At 43.1% G+C, this 14,963-nt stretch overlaps 1 protein-coding gene across 1 annotated transcript in view; it reads left to right on the top strand.

Moving 5' to 3' along the window:
• LOC130330321 (sterol 26-hydroxylase, mitochondrial) overlaps positions 1–14,963 on the top strand; it is a 128,397-nt gene that overhangs the window by 76,517 nt on the left and 36,917 nt on the right. The window contains exon 6 of the mRNA XM_056553595.1: positions 2,348–2,514. Coding sequence (XP_056409570.1) covers positions 2,348–2,514 — 167 coding nt within the window. The remainder of the gene's footprint in view (positions 1–2,347; positions 2,515–14,963) is intronic.

Raw genomic sequence — 14,963 nt, 5'->3', positions numbered from 1 at the left:
TATTTCAATGGGTGGGGTGGCTGATGTGTAGGAGGAAGGAAAGTGATCTCAAACTTTCAAGCATGGAACTGTGGGATGTGTAGTTTAAAGAACGGAATCAAACAGGAAATAGCCAGTTCTGGCAAGTAAGTACTAAAATCACCTTATGGTGGATAACCCCTTTAAGGGCCTCTCCGAGCTGATCAGACTTTTCCTTCCTAAAGTTTATTGTTCTTGTGTCTCCTAGTTCCCTTATTAAATGACAAGTTATAATGTACTACACTGCTCAAAAAAATAAAGGTAACACTTAACCAACACAATGTAACGCCAAGTCACTGACACTTGTGTGAAATCCCACTGTCCACTCAGGAAGAACACTGATTGACAATCAATTTCACATGGAACAGACAACACGTGGAAAATATAGGCAATTAGCAAGACACCCCAAATAAAGGAGTGGTTCTGCAGGTGGTGACCACAGACCACTTCTCAGTTCCTATGCTTCCTGGCTGGTGTTTTGGTCACTTTTGAATGCTGGCGGTGCTTTCACTCTAGTGGTAGCATCAGACGGAATCTACAACCCACACAAGTGGCTCAGGTAGTGCAGCTCATCCAGGATGGCACATCAATGCGAGCTGTGGCAAGAAGGTTTGCTGTGTCTGTCAGCGTAGTGTCCAGAGCATGGAGGCACTACCAGGAGACAGGCCAGTACATCAGGAGACGTGGAGGAGGCTGTAGGAGGGCAACAACCCAGCAGCAGGACCGCTACCTCCACCTTTGTGTAAGGAGGAGCAGGAGGAGCACTGCCAGAGCCCTGCAAAATGACCTCCAGCAGGCCACAAATGTGCATGTGTCCACTAAAATGGTCAGAAACAGACTCCATGAGGGTGGTATGAGGGCGTCCACAGGTGGAGGTGGTATGAGGGCCCGACATCCACAGGTGGGGGTTGTGCTTACAGCCCAACACTGTGCAGGACGTTTGGCATTTGTCAGAGAACAGCAAGATTGGCAAATTCACCACTGGTGCCCTGTGCTCTTCACAGATGAAAGCAGGTTCACACTGAGCACATGTGACAGAGTCTGGAGACGCCGTGGAGAACCTTCTGCTGCCTGCAACATCCTCCAGCATGACTGGTTTGGTGGTGGGTCAGTAATGGTGTGGGGTGGCATTTCTTTGGGGGGCCGCACAGCCCTCCATGTGCTTGCCAGAGGTAGCCTGACTGCCATTAGGTACCGAGATGAGATCCTCAGACCCCTTATGAGACCATATGCTGGTGCGGTTGGGTTCCTCCTAATACAAGACAATGCTAGACCTCATGTGTCTGGAGTGTGTCAGCAGTTCCTACAAGAGGAAGGCATTGATGCTATGGACTTGCCCGCCAGACCTCCACGGGTTAATAAATTTAATTTCCATTGATCATTTTTGTGTGATTTTGTTGTCAGCGCATTCAACTATGTAAAGAGGAAAGTATTTCATACGATTAGTTCATTCATTCAGATCTAGGATGTGTCATCTTAGTGTTCCCTTTATTTTTTTGAGCAGTGTATATTATGGTCACTTTTTCCTAGTTGCCCCTGATCTGCACAGTTATGTTAAATTAAACTGGTGATCACTAGAGGCCCACACTGACTGGTGATCACTAGAGGCCCACACTGACTGGTGATCACTAGAGGCCCACACTGACTGGTGATCACTAGAGGCCCACACTGACTGGTGAGGTCAGGCATGTGTGCTGCCACTCCACTTTGTAGGACGAGCAGAGATAACTGCATTCAACTGTCTGTCTGCATTCTGTGTTATTTATTCAGCACTAGTATGAAGGTATTATTCAGGTACTGGTAGTTATTATAGGGTCACAGTATGGTGGAATTATTCAGGTACTGGTAGTTGTTATAGGGTCACAGTATGGTGGAATTCTTAAGGTACTGGTGGTTGTTATAGGGTCACAGTATAGTGGTATTATTCAGGTATTGATGGTTATTATACATGTATCACTGTACATGGGTGTTATCTAGTCAGGCGTTCTGAGCAGCATTTTGCAGGAGCATATTCAGGGCCGGTAAAGATTTCTTTAGCCTTAAATTGTTGGAGCCTGTTTGGTCTAAGAAAAGTCTATAAAACTTGTGTAAAGGTAAAGAAGCTGCAGCGTATTAGATCATAGTTATTGGGGTCCCAGTGTATGGCAGTACAAATGTGACCGCACTGTCCCCACCCTGTGCCCCTCCAGGGTATAGTATGATGAAGTTGTCATTTTCCAATAACTGGAGGCACAGCGGTATAGTACAGTTATTTTTACATTGTATGTATTGGGATTGCGCCAGCAATGACCCTGGCCACTGTGATCATTTCCTGTATTTTCAATCACAGACGTCAAACACCTTGTCGTGGGCCCTGTATCACCTTGCAAGAGACCCGCAAACTCAGCAATCTTTGTATGAGGAGGTGGGCGCCATTGTTCCTGGAGAAGCGATCCCCACTGCTGAGGATATCGCCAAGATGCCGCTGTTGAAGGCAGTCATTAAAGAAATACTGCGGTTAGTTTTATTGTATTTTGCTTTATTATATTTATGAAGAACTATTAAGTATACAGCTTAAAGTACATAGTGGTGAGGGCTACCTGGATGCTGGCTGTATGCCAACCACTTAACCTCTTAGATAATGCGGTCAGTAGCGACCATGATGAGTTGGTCAGTGGAGGGGTCCCTTCTGTTATCATGGGGGCCCCCATGGCTTGATCACAGGTTCCTGCTGGGATCCCACCATCTACTGTGAGCTTCACATGGCCTGCCAGATACAAAATACTCTACAGAAGTATCTCCATCAGCCTTCACCGCTCTTCTTCATCAAGCCACTGTTCTTTCTCCTCCTCGAGGACTTTTAGGTTAATCCATTATTACTCTCAATGTGTCAAAAAAATATCCTCTCGCTAAATCAGTTACTCGGTCCATCAATCGCTGATAAAGAACCCCAACTTCCAGAATGGACAAGCCGGATTGACATTGGTAGATAAAGTCTTGAATCGTGGGGTTTTATTTTTTGTCATTGACAGATTTGAAATGAAAAAATCTCCAAATCCAAAAGATTATACCCCACTTTACAGATGCCCAATGGAATCCTAAAATGTGAACCCATATGTCCCAAGGGTTACTCTCAAGAGGTCAAATTACCAGATACTATAAACTTGTATACGCAATGGTTTGCTTCCTGATCTACTGCCGTATATAGTTACATAGTACGGTGGAAAAAAGGTGTCTGGCTACCATCTCGCTGCTGCCTGTCATTTAACCCTTTAGACACCATGATCAATGGCGATCACAGCATCTAAATTGAAAGTAAATGTTGCTCATAGCTCAGTGGAGCTTATTGTACCCCTGACTTGATTGTGGGGGTGCCATAAGCTAAAATGGTGGAAGAGGGTCCCCTTAACTGCCAACGATTGCCGATGCTTGGCTATATCAGTGGATTGCCAATCTTACTGTGTAATGCTATACCATAGGCCCAGCATTATACAGTGAATGCAATCTAATGATTGTATATAATAGTCTCCTATGGGGGCTTAAAAAGGTGTAAAAGAAAAAGTAAGTCTCTAAAACGAAATAAAACCTCCTCCCCTAATAAAAAATAAAATCACCTTATTGTTCCATTTTACAAAAAAAATTACATTGTGTGTGTAATTGTCCAAACTATTCAAATATAATGTATAAGAACCCACACAGTAAACAGTGTAAACATAAAAAAATACCAAACACCAAAAATACTGATTTTATTCACATCATATAGCAGAAAAAAATTACTAGAAAGTGATCAAAAAGTCCCATCAAAGCAAAAATGGTACCGATAAATACTACAGATCACTACGCAAAACATGAGCCTCATACAGCCACATATACGGAAAAATAAGAAAGGTATATAGGGATCAGAAAAGGACAATTTTATTCATACTAGTGTTTGTTATAAAAAAAACATTTGCATTTTTTTAAAGTAGCACAATAATGGAAAAACTATATAAATTGACCGGCAGAATAAAGAAACTATGCAGAAACTGTGTAAAAGAAACTGTAAAACACAAACCCTCCAAAAAATGCAATAAAAAAAAAAAAATGTTTTATTGATTCCCCCCCCCCCCCCCCCCACACAAATAATATGTATTTTTTTGTTTCATGTAAAATTTTGTGGTAAATTTAAAGAAGTCATTATGAAGTACAATTGGCAGCGCAAAAAACAAGCCCCCATAGGGGTATGTGGATGGAAAAGTTGTTGCCTCTTAAAAGGAGAGGAGGAAAAAAGGAAAACACTAAAATGAAAATTGGCGTCCTTAAGGGGTTAAAAACTTTGCAAAAGAACGCTTTATCCATGTACTCACTGTATGTGTCTGTCGGTATACACTTGTATCCTATATAATGTGAATGTGGGTGCGTCTGCAGCATTCACCCCACATAACAAGATCCGGGTGCTTAGATGTATATAAAACCTGCACAGTGAGTATGGCAAATGGGAAAACTGAGAATTCTGTCCTGTCATTGATAGGCTTAGAATTTTTAGCTTAACAGATGTTATATCCGGCATTTATTTTGGGTCCTTTCATTTTGAATTTTTTTTTATTTTTATATCCATTTAGTGACATTGATTCAGTAATGCAATGTCTAAAGTGACCTAAAGTAACTCTCTGCCCCACAGAGGACGCCGCACAGGTGAAAGACCCCATGGACCAAAACCGTAAAGTTTATGAAGAAAAACTTGGGAAGCAGACACATTTTTAACCTAATGTAGTTTCTCTGTGTTGGATCAATTAGATTACCATCTCTAGAGCGTAACCCCAAGGAACCTATAATAGAGTACCATCTCTAGAGCGTAACCTAAGGGAGCAGATAGTAGAGTACCATCTCCAGAGCGTAACCTCAAGGAGAAGATAGTAGAGTACAATCTCTAGAGCGTAACCCCAAGGAACAGCTATAACCGGACCATCTCTAGCGCATAACCCCAAGGAACAGATAGTAGAGCACCATCTTTACAGCATAACCCCAAGGAACAGATAGTAGAGCACCATCTTTACAGCATAACCCCAAGGAACAGATAGTAGAGTTCCATCTCTAGAGCGTAACCCAAAGTAGAAGATATAATTGTATCATCTCTAGAGCATAACTCCAAGGAACATATAGTAGAGTACCATCTTTACTATCTGTTCCTTGGAGTTATGCTCTAGAGATATGATTATATCTGGGGTTACGCTCTAGAGATGGTACTCTACTATCTGCTCATTTGGATTATGCTCTAGAGATGGTACTCTATCTATGCTGTAGAGTACCATCTCTAGAGCGTAACCCGAAGGAACAGATAGTAGAGTACCATCTCTAGAGCGTAACCCCCAAGGAGCAGATATAAGAATCGCTGGGCACTAAATTTCTATTACATGCATCAGCTCAGACAGTTAAATTCTCAGCTCCTACTGCCATTTTGTCTAATATCCTCAGGTGGTTCTCTAACATATGGCATGTAAGACCAAGCGTATTTATCTCCCGTTTCATGGCCAATTTGTGTGCGGTTCTGACCTAGATTCTATATAATTTCAACCCCTATTAGTCCAACTCAAATACAAAAAAAAAACAAGCCTGTAGGGGCTAAGGGTTCTAATTTTCACCCGGTTCGGGAAACTCTGATTCCCTGTATTGTGGGAGTCCTGTCTCAGAGATATTAGCTCATGTTGTCATCAACTCCAAGATTTGTCATCCTTCAGCAGACTCTAAGGGTCCAGAGGTTAATTCTGAAGGGAATTCAGGATCTTTCCAGTTTAGGGGCTAAGAGAGAAGTTTCTCTCCATCAGAGAGGACTAAGTCTATATTACAAGTCCAATGAGAAGGATCACACTGTAATAAATCTGAAGCCCTTAAACTAATTTGTAGTTTACAAAGAGTTCAAAATGGAGACCATAGCTCTTGGGGTGTTCAACGACGAATGGGGTCTTCCTCAGGTCGATTCCAAAAAAGAACTGCAAGTTACATCATTTCTATTTCCTCAATCCACAGGATTGTCCATTGGCAATGGAAGCTTTAGCCAAAGAATGGATGTTCAGCATAGGTTTTCCTCCTCCAACACTGATCCCAGGATCCTTCAAAAGCTGTGAACTATTTATGCATTCTGATTCTCATAGTGCCATGCTGGCCAAAGAGAGGATGGTTCTCTCTCCAGAAATCTGTGGGGGAGATTTATAAAAACCTCTGTAGAGGAAGAGGGGTGCACTTGCCCACAGCAACCTATCAGATAGCTTCTTCCATTTTTCAGAGACCTTTCTTTTTAAATAAATGAAGCGATTTGGTTGCTCTAGGCAACTGCACCCCTAAACGGGTTTTGATAAATCTCCACCATGAGTCTGGAACCCATCAGACAAAAGGATCTGTTGTCACAGGAGCCGATTTTCAACGGCCAAATACAAAGTCTTAACTTGACAGCATTGAAATTGAAAAGTCCACTCTGCTATGGAGGGTAATCGGCACTCTTCTAGCAATGTGTATACTAATACTATACTAATGTGTGGAAGAAATATTTCTTATATAGTTAATATAGTGTGGAGACAGCTTTTCTGTTGACACGCCTATCCTTGAAAGATTCTGGTTTTCCTGCAACAAGATATCTGCTTTTAAGGTCATACAATGGAGAATCAAGCAGGTACAATGGATCAGGCAGAAGCATCACCAGCATATCAGGCTCAGGTCAGAAACTCAGGATCACAGGAACAGACACATTTTTTGTGGAGACACACAATGACCTTCATTTACAAAGAGTGGAGAATAGTTTTCTTTGTGGGTTTTTGTTTTGGAAAGGTATTTTTCTATAATTAGACAAAAAAATAGGGAGTGCTGCAGTCCAAGATACACAACAGGGTGTAAGTGAGTTGTCTGATGAAGGAGGTGGCAGTAGCCATGTATTAACCTCAGGAACACGTTGCATAAAACTGTTTTTTTTTATGGACATTGGTTCTCATTGGAGTCATTACTGAAATTGTGGTGGAACAGCTGGATTTATTATACCTGCTTGGAGGGAGGAATTGAGATTTTTATCAGCATCCCCCAAATTGAGGCATATTTTTCTACTCTTTTCTCTAAGTCTCTAAGTTCTCACACTCGGCACTGGTAGTGAGAAAGTGAGGAGGTCCGGCTAGCTTGTAGTGAGTAGTGGTGCACTTGTATTGGAGTAATGTAGAAATAAGGTAGCCAAAAGAGAAAAATTAACGTAGCACTCACCTCTTATCTTCAGTCTTATGATCTTTTATTTGGAAAACAGCATCAGTGTACAGAACGCATCACGGACAGAGAGAAAGCAAACGGCCCCCTGGACACAGCCTGTCTCTTTCTATATTCTCTTGTTGTGCATATCCCTCTGAGCGCTGGCATGTTTTTTCTTTTGTATACTGTATTTTCCCTATATTTTGCACGTTTTACCCCTGCTCTGAGTTGTTGGGTTTTTCAGAGCTCAAATCCACCACATTTTATGTGGAAAAATTAGTAAATTTGTAGGTTTCTTTTGAAACGTAGGTTGACATGCAAATGTAGACATGCCCCTTTTCACTGATGGCCACGCCCCTTTGTAGGGTATTCTGAGTAAAGTGGAGAGTTAGTAAGTTTTTATTTTGTCAAATTCTAGCGTACTACACATGCAATACAAAAAAAAATCTACATAATCTACAGGTTGGGCCATTTATATGGATAACTGAAATAAAAAAGCACAAACTGATGCGCTCTGTAGTGTAACACCAAAGGTGAGTTGGTAACGCGAAGTGTGAATTGCGCTTACCACATGAAGTTGTACTCCAACCAAGTACAACAATGGAACAGGGCGTATCATCAAAGGGTCTCTGCAGCTTCGTCCCGCTGAAATAGAATCACGATAAAAACAAGCAATCTCCAGGTAGCAGAGCGGGATCAATGGGAGCGCTGAGACCAGATGAGAAGTTAAAAGGATTTATTTCCCATAATGCAACGCGTTTCACAGTCACTCGCTTCCTCAGGCATGTTGGGTTTAGCAGATTACAAGGTATATATAGGGAAAAGGGGTTAACCCCTTCAAGGAGGAAAATTTAATTAACCACTTGAGGGGTCAAGCCCTTTAGACCCTTCACAACAAGATAGAAGCACATAATAACATCACAACAAAGTACCCAATAAAACAAATACAATACAATTAAAAACAAAAATATATTTAAACAAAAATATTATAGTACTATAAAAAAAGGAAAAAATATTTTTGATATTTTAACGGGCATTTTCCAGTGTCTCATTAAGACCATCTGGAAATAAAGTAACCAAAGAAAAAATCCAAAAGGATTCCCTATTGTTTAATCGCTGTATACGATTATGACTAAAAGCTGGAATAGTTTCTAGCATAGTCAGCTTTAAAACATCAATGCATCTATCATGTTTAAGAAGTAAGTGGCGTGAGACACTATGTAGAACAAAACCATTTTTAATGTTAGATCTATGTTTGTTCATACGTGACCGCACAGTCTGCTAAACCCAACATGCCTGAGGAAGCGGGTGAAACGCGTTGCATTATGGGAAATAAATCCTTTTAACTTCTCATCTGGTCTCAGCGCTTCCATTGATCCCGCTCTGCTACCTGGAGATTGCTTGTTTTTATCGTGATTTATATGGATACACCTTAATAATATGGGAATGGTTGGTGATATTAACTTCCTGTTTGTGGCACATTAGTATATGTGAGGGGGGGAAACTTTTCAAGATGGGTGGTGACCACGGCGGCCATTTTGAATCCAACTTTTGCATTTTCAATAGGAAGAGGGTCATGTGACACATAAAACTTATTGGGAATTTCACATGAAAAACAATGATGTGCTTGGTTTTAATGTAACTTTATTCTTTCATGAGTTATTTACAAGTTTCTGACCACTTATAAAATGTATTCAATGTGCTGCCTATTGTGTTGGATTGTCAATGCCACCCTCTTCTCCCACTCTTCACACACTGATAGCAACGCCGCAGGAGAAATGCTAGCACAGGCTTCCAGTATCCATAGTTTCAGGTGCTGCACATCTCGTATCTTCACAGCATAGACAATTGCCTTCAGATGACCCCAAAGATAAAAGTCTAAGGGGGTCAGATCGGGAGACCTTGGGGGCCATTCAACAGACGACCAATCCACTTTCCAGGAAGCTGTTCATCTAGGAATGCTCGGACCTGACACCCATGATGTGGTGGTCACCATCTTGCTGTAAAAACTCAGGGAACGTGCAGCTTCAGTACATAAAGAGGGAAACACATCATCATGTAGCAATTTCGCATATCCAGTGGCCTTGAGGTTTCCATTGATGAAGAACGGCCCCACTATCTTTGTACCCCATATACCACACCATACCATAAATGTTTGTGTTCCAATAGTTTTGGGGGGATCTATCCAATGTGGGTTAGTGTCAGACCAATAGCGGTGATTTTGTTTGTTAACTTCACCATTCACATAAAAGTTTCCTCATCACTGAACAAAATCTTCTGCGTAAACTGAGGGTCCTGTTCACATTTTTGTTTTGCCCATTCTGCAAATTCAGAGCACCGATCTGGCTCATCCTCGTTGAGATGCTGCAGTAGCTGGAGTTTGGGCCATTTGTGAGTAGCCAATATCCGCCTAAGGGATGTTCGACTAATGCCGCTCTCCAGTAACCTGTGGCAAGTGCTACGCCGTGGGCTCTTCCTGAATGAAGCGAGGACAGCCACTGATATTTCTTCATTAGTGACAGATTTGATGCGTCCACATTTTGGCAAATCCAACACTGACCCAGTTTCACGAAACTTAGCAAGCAGTTTGCTAACTGTAGCATGGGAGATGGGTGGTCTCGTAGGGTGTCTTGCATTGAAATCTGCTGCAATGACCCGGATACTGCATTCACCAGACATCAACACAATTTCTATCTGCTCCTCACGTGTTAACCTCGACAACATGTCAATGGTTGTAAACAGAGAGAAACTTGTAAACTCATGAAAGAATAAAGTTACGTTAAAACCAAGCACATCATTGGTTTTTCTTGTGAAATTCCCAATAATTTTGTGTCACATGACCCTCTTCCTATTGAAAAAACTAAAGTTGGATTCAAAGTGGTCGACTTCAAAATGGCCGCCATGGTTACCACCCATCTTGAAAAGTTCCCCCCTCACATATACTAATGTGCCACAAACAGGAAGTTAATATCACCAACTATTCCCATTTTATTAAGGTGTATCCATATAAATGGCCCACCCTGTACTCTGAAAAGCCTTAGTAAATGAGGCCCAATGTTGTTCAGGCATCACAGGAAGGGAGGAGGGCTCTCATATACGGGGTGCCTGTTAAGGATTGAGAAGGACACAAGCTATATAATAAAAGGCTTCTGCATGTGCGTGGCCCCTATGGGACATGCCAGAAACTGTTGCAGTAGGCAGGAGAGAGGAACCTCAAGAGGTAAGCAGAAGTTCACGTCAAACACTGGCAAACTCGAACCACTGACATTAGAGTACCCTCCCCCTTACGCCCTCTCTTATCGGACCTGATACACTGGTGGAATTTTTTCAGGAGACTTTGAACTTGGATGTTGTTCTCCGTTTCGCCCCTGAGGATTATAGTTTTTTCTAATTTACCAGGAAGGATTTCCTGTCACTAACTACCTTGACGTCAAGGATGTTCTTTACAGTCCTATTCAGACTCTTTTCAAAACTACATTTGTTCCTGCAGGCAACGACCCAGCAAAGCTACATGAAAGGAGTTGGGAATTCCAGAAAAAAGATGGTAGCCGGAGTTTGTAAGAGGCTGGGTTGATTAATTCCAGAATCTCGAAAGGCTAGAGGAAACTGGGAACAGACTTGTAACAATGTGCCTTCCTGCCCATTTTCCTTGTCACCAGAAAAGAACTGAGGAGTCCAATATGCTACAGAAGTTCATGGAGTCGAAAAATGTGTTCTAGGAACAGAGCAACCCCCATAGCAGCATAACCCAGGATGAGCCAACCCAGATTGCAGAACAGTTGGACGAGTCCTGTGATGAAGTCCATCCCAATATGCTTCGAGGGTACTTCTGGAATTAAGTGTTTGCAGCAGTTTACCAGGCTTGGTTCTGGAGACTTTATTCCTAGCACAAATGGTACAGGCAGAACTCTTGGACGTCCTTAGGCAGAGTTGGCCACCAGTAATAATCAGACAGTCTTACTCCAGTGTGATCGGCATACTCTGAGCAATGTCCCCAAATAAGCATTTCCTTTCTTTTAGCAGGAGGGACATAAGTTTTTCCTGGGGAAATGTCCTTCATCTGGACTGGAGCCATAGAAAACAGACATGTAGGGTCAACCATATGTTAAGATTCTTTAATCTCTGGTCAGCCGGGTCGAAGGAATGGGAGAGAGCATCTACCTTCACGTTCTCATCTGCTGGATGGAAATGCTAGAGGAAATTGAAACTGTGCAGACTGCAGGTAAGTGGGATTCTTGTGGTTGGGTAGGCTCCTGCACCTGTCTGCTAATGGATCCTGATAATGTATGCCAGGAAAGGTAGGGTAGCATTTTCAAACACACGCTTTTCCAATTTGGCATACAGTCTATCTTCCCTTCCCTGTAAAACCAGTCGCACATGCTTCTGGTGGGTGGACAAGTTAGGAGAGCAGATGAGAATATCATCCAGATAAACCACCACACAGTTGTACAACAAATCCCAAAAGAGGTCATTTACAAATTCTTGAAATACTCCAGGAGCATTGCACAGGCTGAAGGGCATGACCAGATATTCCTAGAGGCCATCGGGAGTGTTTAAGCGCTGTCTTCCCCTCATAGCCTTCAAAGATACGGATCAGGTTGTATACTCCTACAACTTGCTGAATATCTGTGCACCTCAGGATCAGAGACCAAAGACAGTGGCTACTTGTTCTTGACCTTGCTTTTGTTTATAATCTATGCGTGGGCGCAGTGACTTATCTTTTTTTTTGCAACAAAGAGACAATACCAGAAGCACAGGATCAATGGAGTCCGGCAGGACATAGAAGGCTCAGAATGATGGGGCAGTGGCAAGCTGGATAGGCTTGGGTAGAGAATGTTCACTCTTGACATCAGCGGCTTTGCCAGACAGTAGGTATCTGGTACTGGGTCACCAAAGCTTGGTTAATGAAATGCCCGGCAGTGCCGTACTCCTGGAAAGCAGGTACAGAAATACTAGTTTTCCTTATGGAAAGGATCACTGGAATATGGAGCTTGAAAAAAATCATCCTTCTCGCCTAGGGCCACTCTTCCCAACCTGTAGCAAATGGAATTGCATGTAGCCAGGGTTACCAGAGCATGCAGAGAACCAAGAAGATCCCGTACAGCCAGCTAGGCTTTAAAGGGATTATCCAGGGGAAAAAAAAAACTATATATATATATATATTGGCTCCAGAAAGTTAAACAGATTTGTAAATTACTTCTATTAAAAAATCTTAATCCTTCCAATAATTATCAGCTGCTGAAGTTGAGTTGTTCTTTTCTGTCTGGCAACAGTGCTCTCTGCTGACACCTCTGCTTGTCTCGGGAACTGCACAGAGTAGAAGAGGTTTGCTACGGTGATTTGCTTCTACTCTGGACAGTTCCTGAGACACGTGTCATCAGAGAGCACTTAAAGAGGTTCTCCGGTGCTTACACATCTTATCCCCTATCCAAAGGATAGGGGATAAGATGCCTGATCGCGGGAGCTGGGGACCCCCGGGATCTTGCACGCGGCACCCCGTTTGTAATCAGTCCCCTGAGCGTGTTCGCTCCGGGTCTGATTACTGACGACCACAAGGCCGGCGGCGTGTGACGTCACGCTCCGCCCCTCTATGCAAGCCTACGGGAGGGGGTGTGACAGCTATCACGCCCCCTCCCGTAGGCTTGCATGGAGGGGCGGAACGTGACGTCACACGCCGCCGGCCTTGTGGTCGTCGGTAATCAGACCTGGAGCAAACACGCACCGGGGACTGATTACAAACGGGGTGCCATGTGCAAGATCCCAGAGGTCCCCAGAGACGGGACTCCCACGATCAGGCATCTTATCCCTATCCTTTGGATAGGGGATAAGATGTCTAAGCACCGGAGAACCCCTTTAAGACAGAAGAGAACAACTCAACTTCAGCAGCTCATATGTACTGAAAGGATTAAGATTTTTTTTATAGAAGTAATTTACAAATCTGTTTAACTTTCTGGAGCCAGTTGATATATTTGTGTCCGGGCTCCATACATGTACTAGTGACAGGAAAGATTGCCTACATACCTATACAAGATCTTACCCTAGCATAGCAGTCTGAGCTGTGCCATAATCGTGCAATGAGGGCCTATAGAGGGCATGCCCTATGGTGAAGGAATAAGATAAGGGAGGGTTGGGAGGGTTCCACAAACGACACGTGCTCCGCCCCTGTAGGAGAGGGGAGAGTTATATACACACGCCCCAACCTGTTCCCAATAAGCCCCACCTGGGAGCGATAATTACTTCCGCCCCTCTCACAAATGCAGCCCTGCAGGCTTTAAACTTGTGTTCGGGCTCCATACATGTACTAGTGACAGGAAAGATTGCCTACATACCTATAAAAGATCTTACCCTAGCATAGCGGTCTGAGCTGTGCCATAACCGCGCAATGAGGGCACGCCTATAGAGGGCAAAAAGCAACCATGCTAGGATAAATACATTTCCTGAAATAACACGTCCTACACCCAGCATCAATCTTCACATACCCGAAGTAGACTATACCTAGTGTGCTGAGAGAGTAGCCCCGACCAACTAGTGACTACTAGTGGTGGTGACCATACCTTGGAAACTGTGGCAGTAACGTCCATCTGTAAAGAAACGACCTGAGAATGATAACATTCCCTGCCAAATAGTAACTGAACTCTACCTATTACCATCCCTATTTGTGACATTACTTCAAATGGACACGGAAAGGCTAACTTCATGGCAGGTGTGACAAGCACCAATCCCCTGCTATTTATGAGGCAAAACTAAACTGACAGGTAAATGACAAGAAATACCTATCTACCTGATAGACCGTGTGGATCATGTCGCCTGACAAGGTTCACGAAGGCACCTTACCTGATTGAGACTGTAACAACAGACATACCTAACTAGCCAATGTACTGACCCAATTGGACTTGGCAGTGATGACAGCTCCCAGCGCAAGCAACGTACCTGTAGACGTGACCAGTGTTTAGGTGAACCATCATGCCTGTAAACCTGACAGGTCTTTGTGACACAGTCGTGCCTGAACTCGTCACAGGTCCCTGCGAAACCATCGTGCCTGTAGACATGACAGGTCTGTGTGAAATCATCGTGCCTGTAAACGTAACAGGTCTTTGTAAACCCCCTTTTTTTTTTTCATAATACACAAGTGTGAAATGCCATAGTGAGACTGTATGCGATCTGAAACATGTCAGATTACCTACACAACCATGTCAAAATCAATTGCTCTGAAATGAGACAGCAGTAACCACGATTCAATCCCCGATCCTAAAGAAATGAGTCATGTAACTGTATTAAATACACAGTATATCTGCAACTAAATGCCGACCCTCCTTAAAAGAGAATGTGCAACTATGCCGGATAGTTGAATCTGTGATAACGTAATCGAGAAATACAACAGACGAGGTTGTGTCTGACCTGAAAACGTGTCAGGTCATAACAAATATGACAAACGACAAAATTGCTCTGAAAACGAGTCAGTAACAACTGACATTACCCCTTTAACCTGATTTTTTTTTTCTTCTTTTTTTTTTTTTCCTCCGGCCCCTGAGACTGCTGTGGACAAGTGAGGGACAATCAACCATATGGTCTGCTCTGAGGACGCGTCAGCAACAGGCGTGTAATGTTGCTACCCCTACCTAAAGACTAGTCTGAGAAATGGGTCAGGAACAGTGGTTTGCGTGGCCTGCTCCGGGAACGTATGAAATAACAAGTACGTGACGCTGTAGTTTAAGTACTGAGACTGTTCTGAAGTAGAGTCAGGAACAGCGGAACTACGTGGC

This window comes from Hyla sarda, unplaced genomic scaffold (assembly GCF_029499605.1).
Source record: "Hyla sarda isolate aHylSar1 unplaced genomic scaffold, aHylSar1.hap1 scaffold_334, whole genome shotgun sequence".
Taxonomy (NCBI): domain Eukaryota; kingdom Metazoa; phylum Chordata; class Amphibia; order Anura; family Hylidae; genus Hyla; species Hyla sarda.
This window is presented reverse-complemented; position numbering and strand designations above follow the sequence as displayed.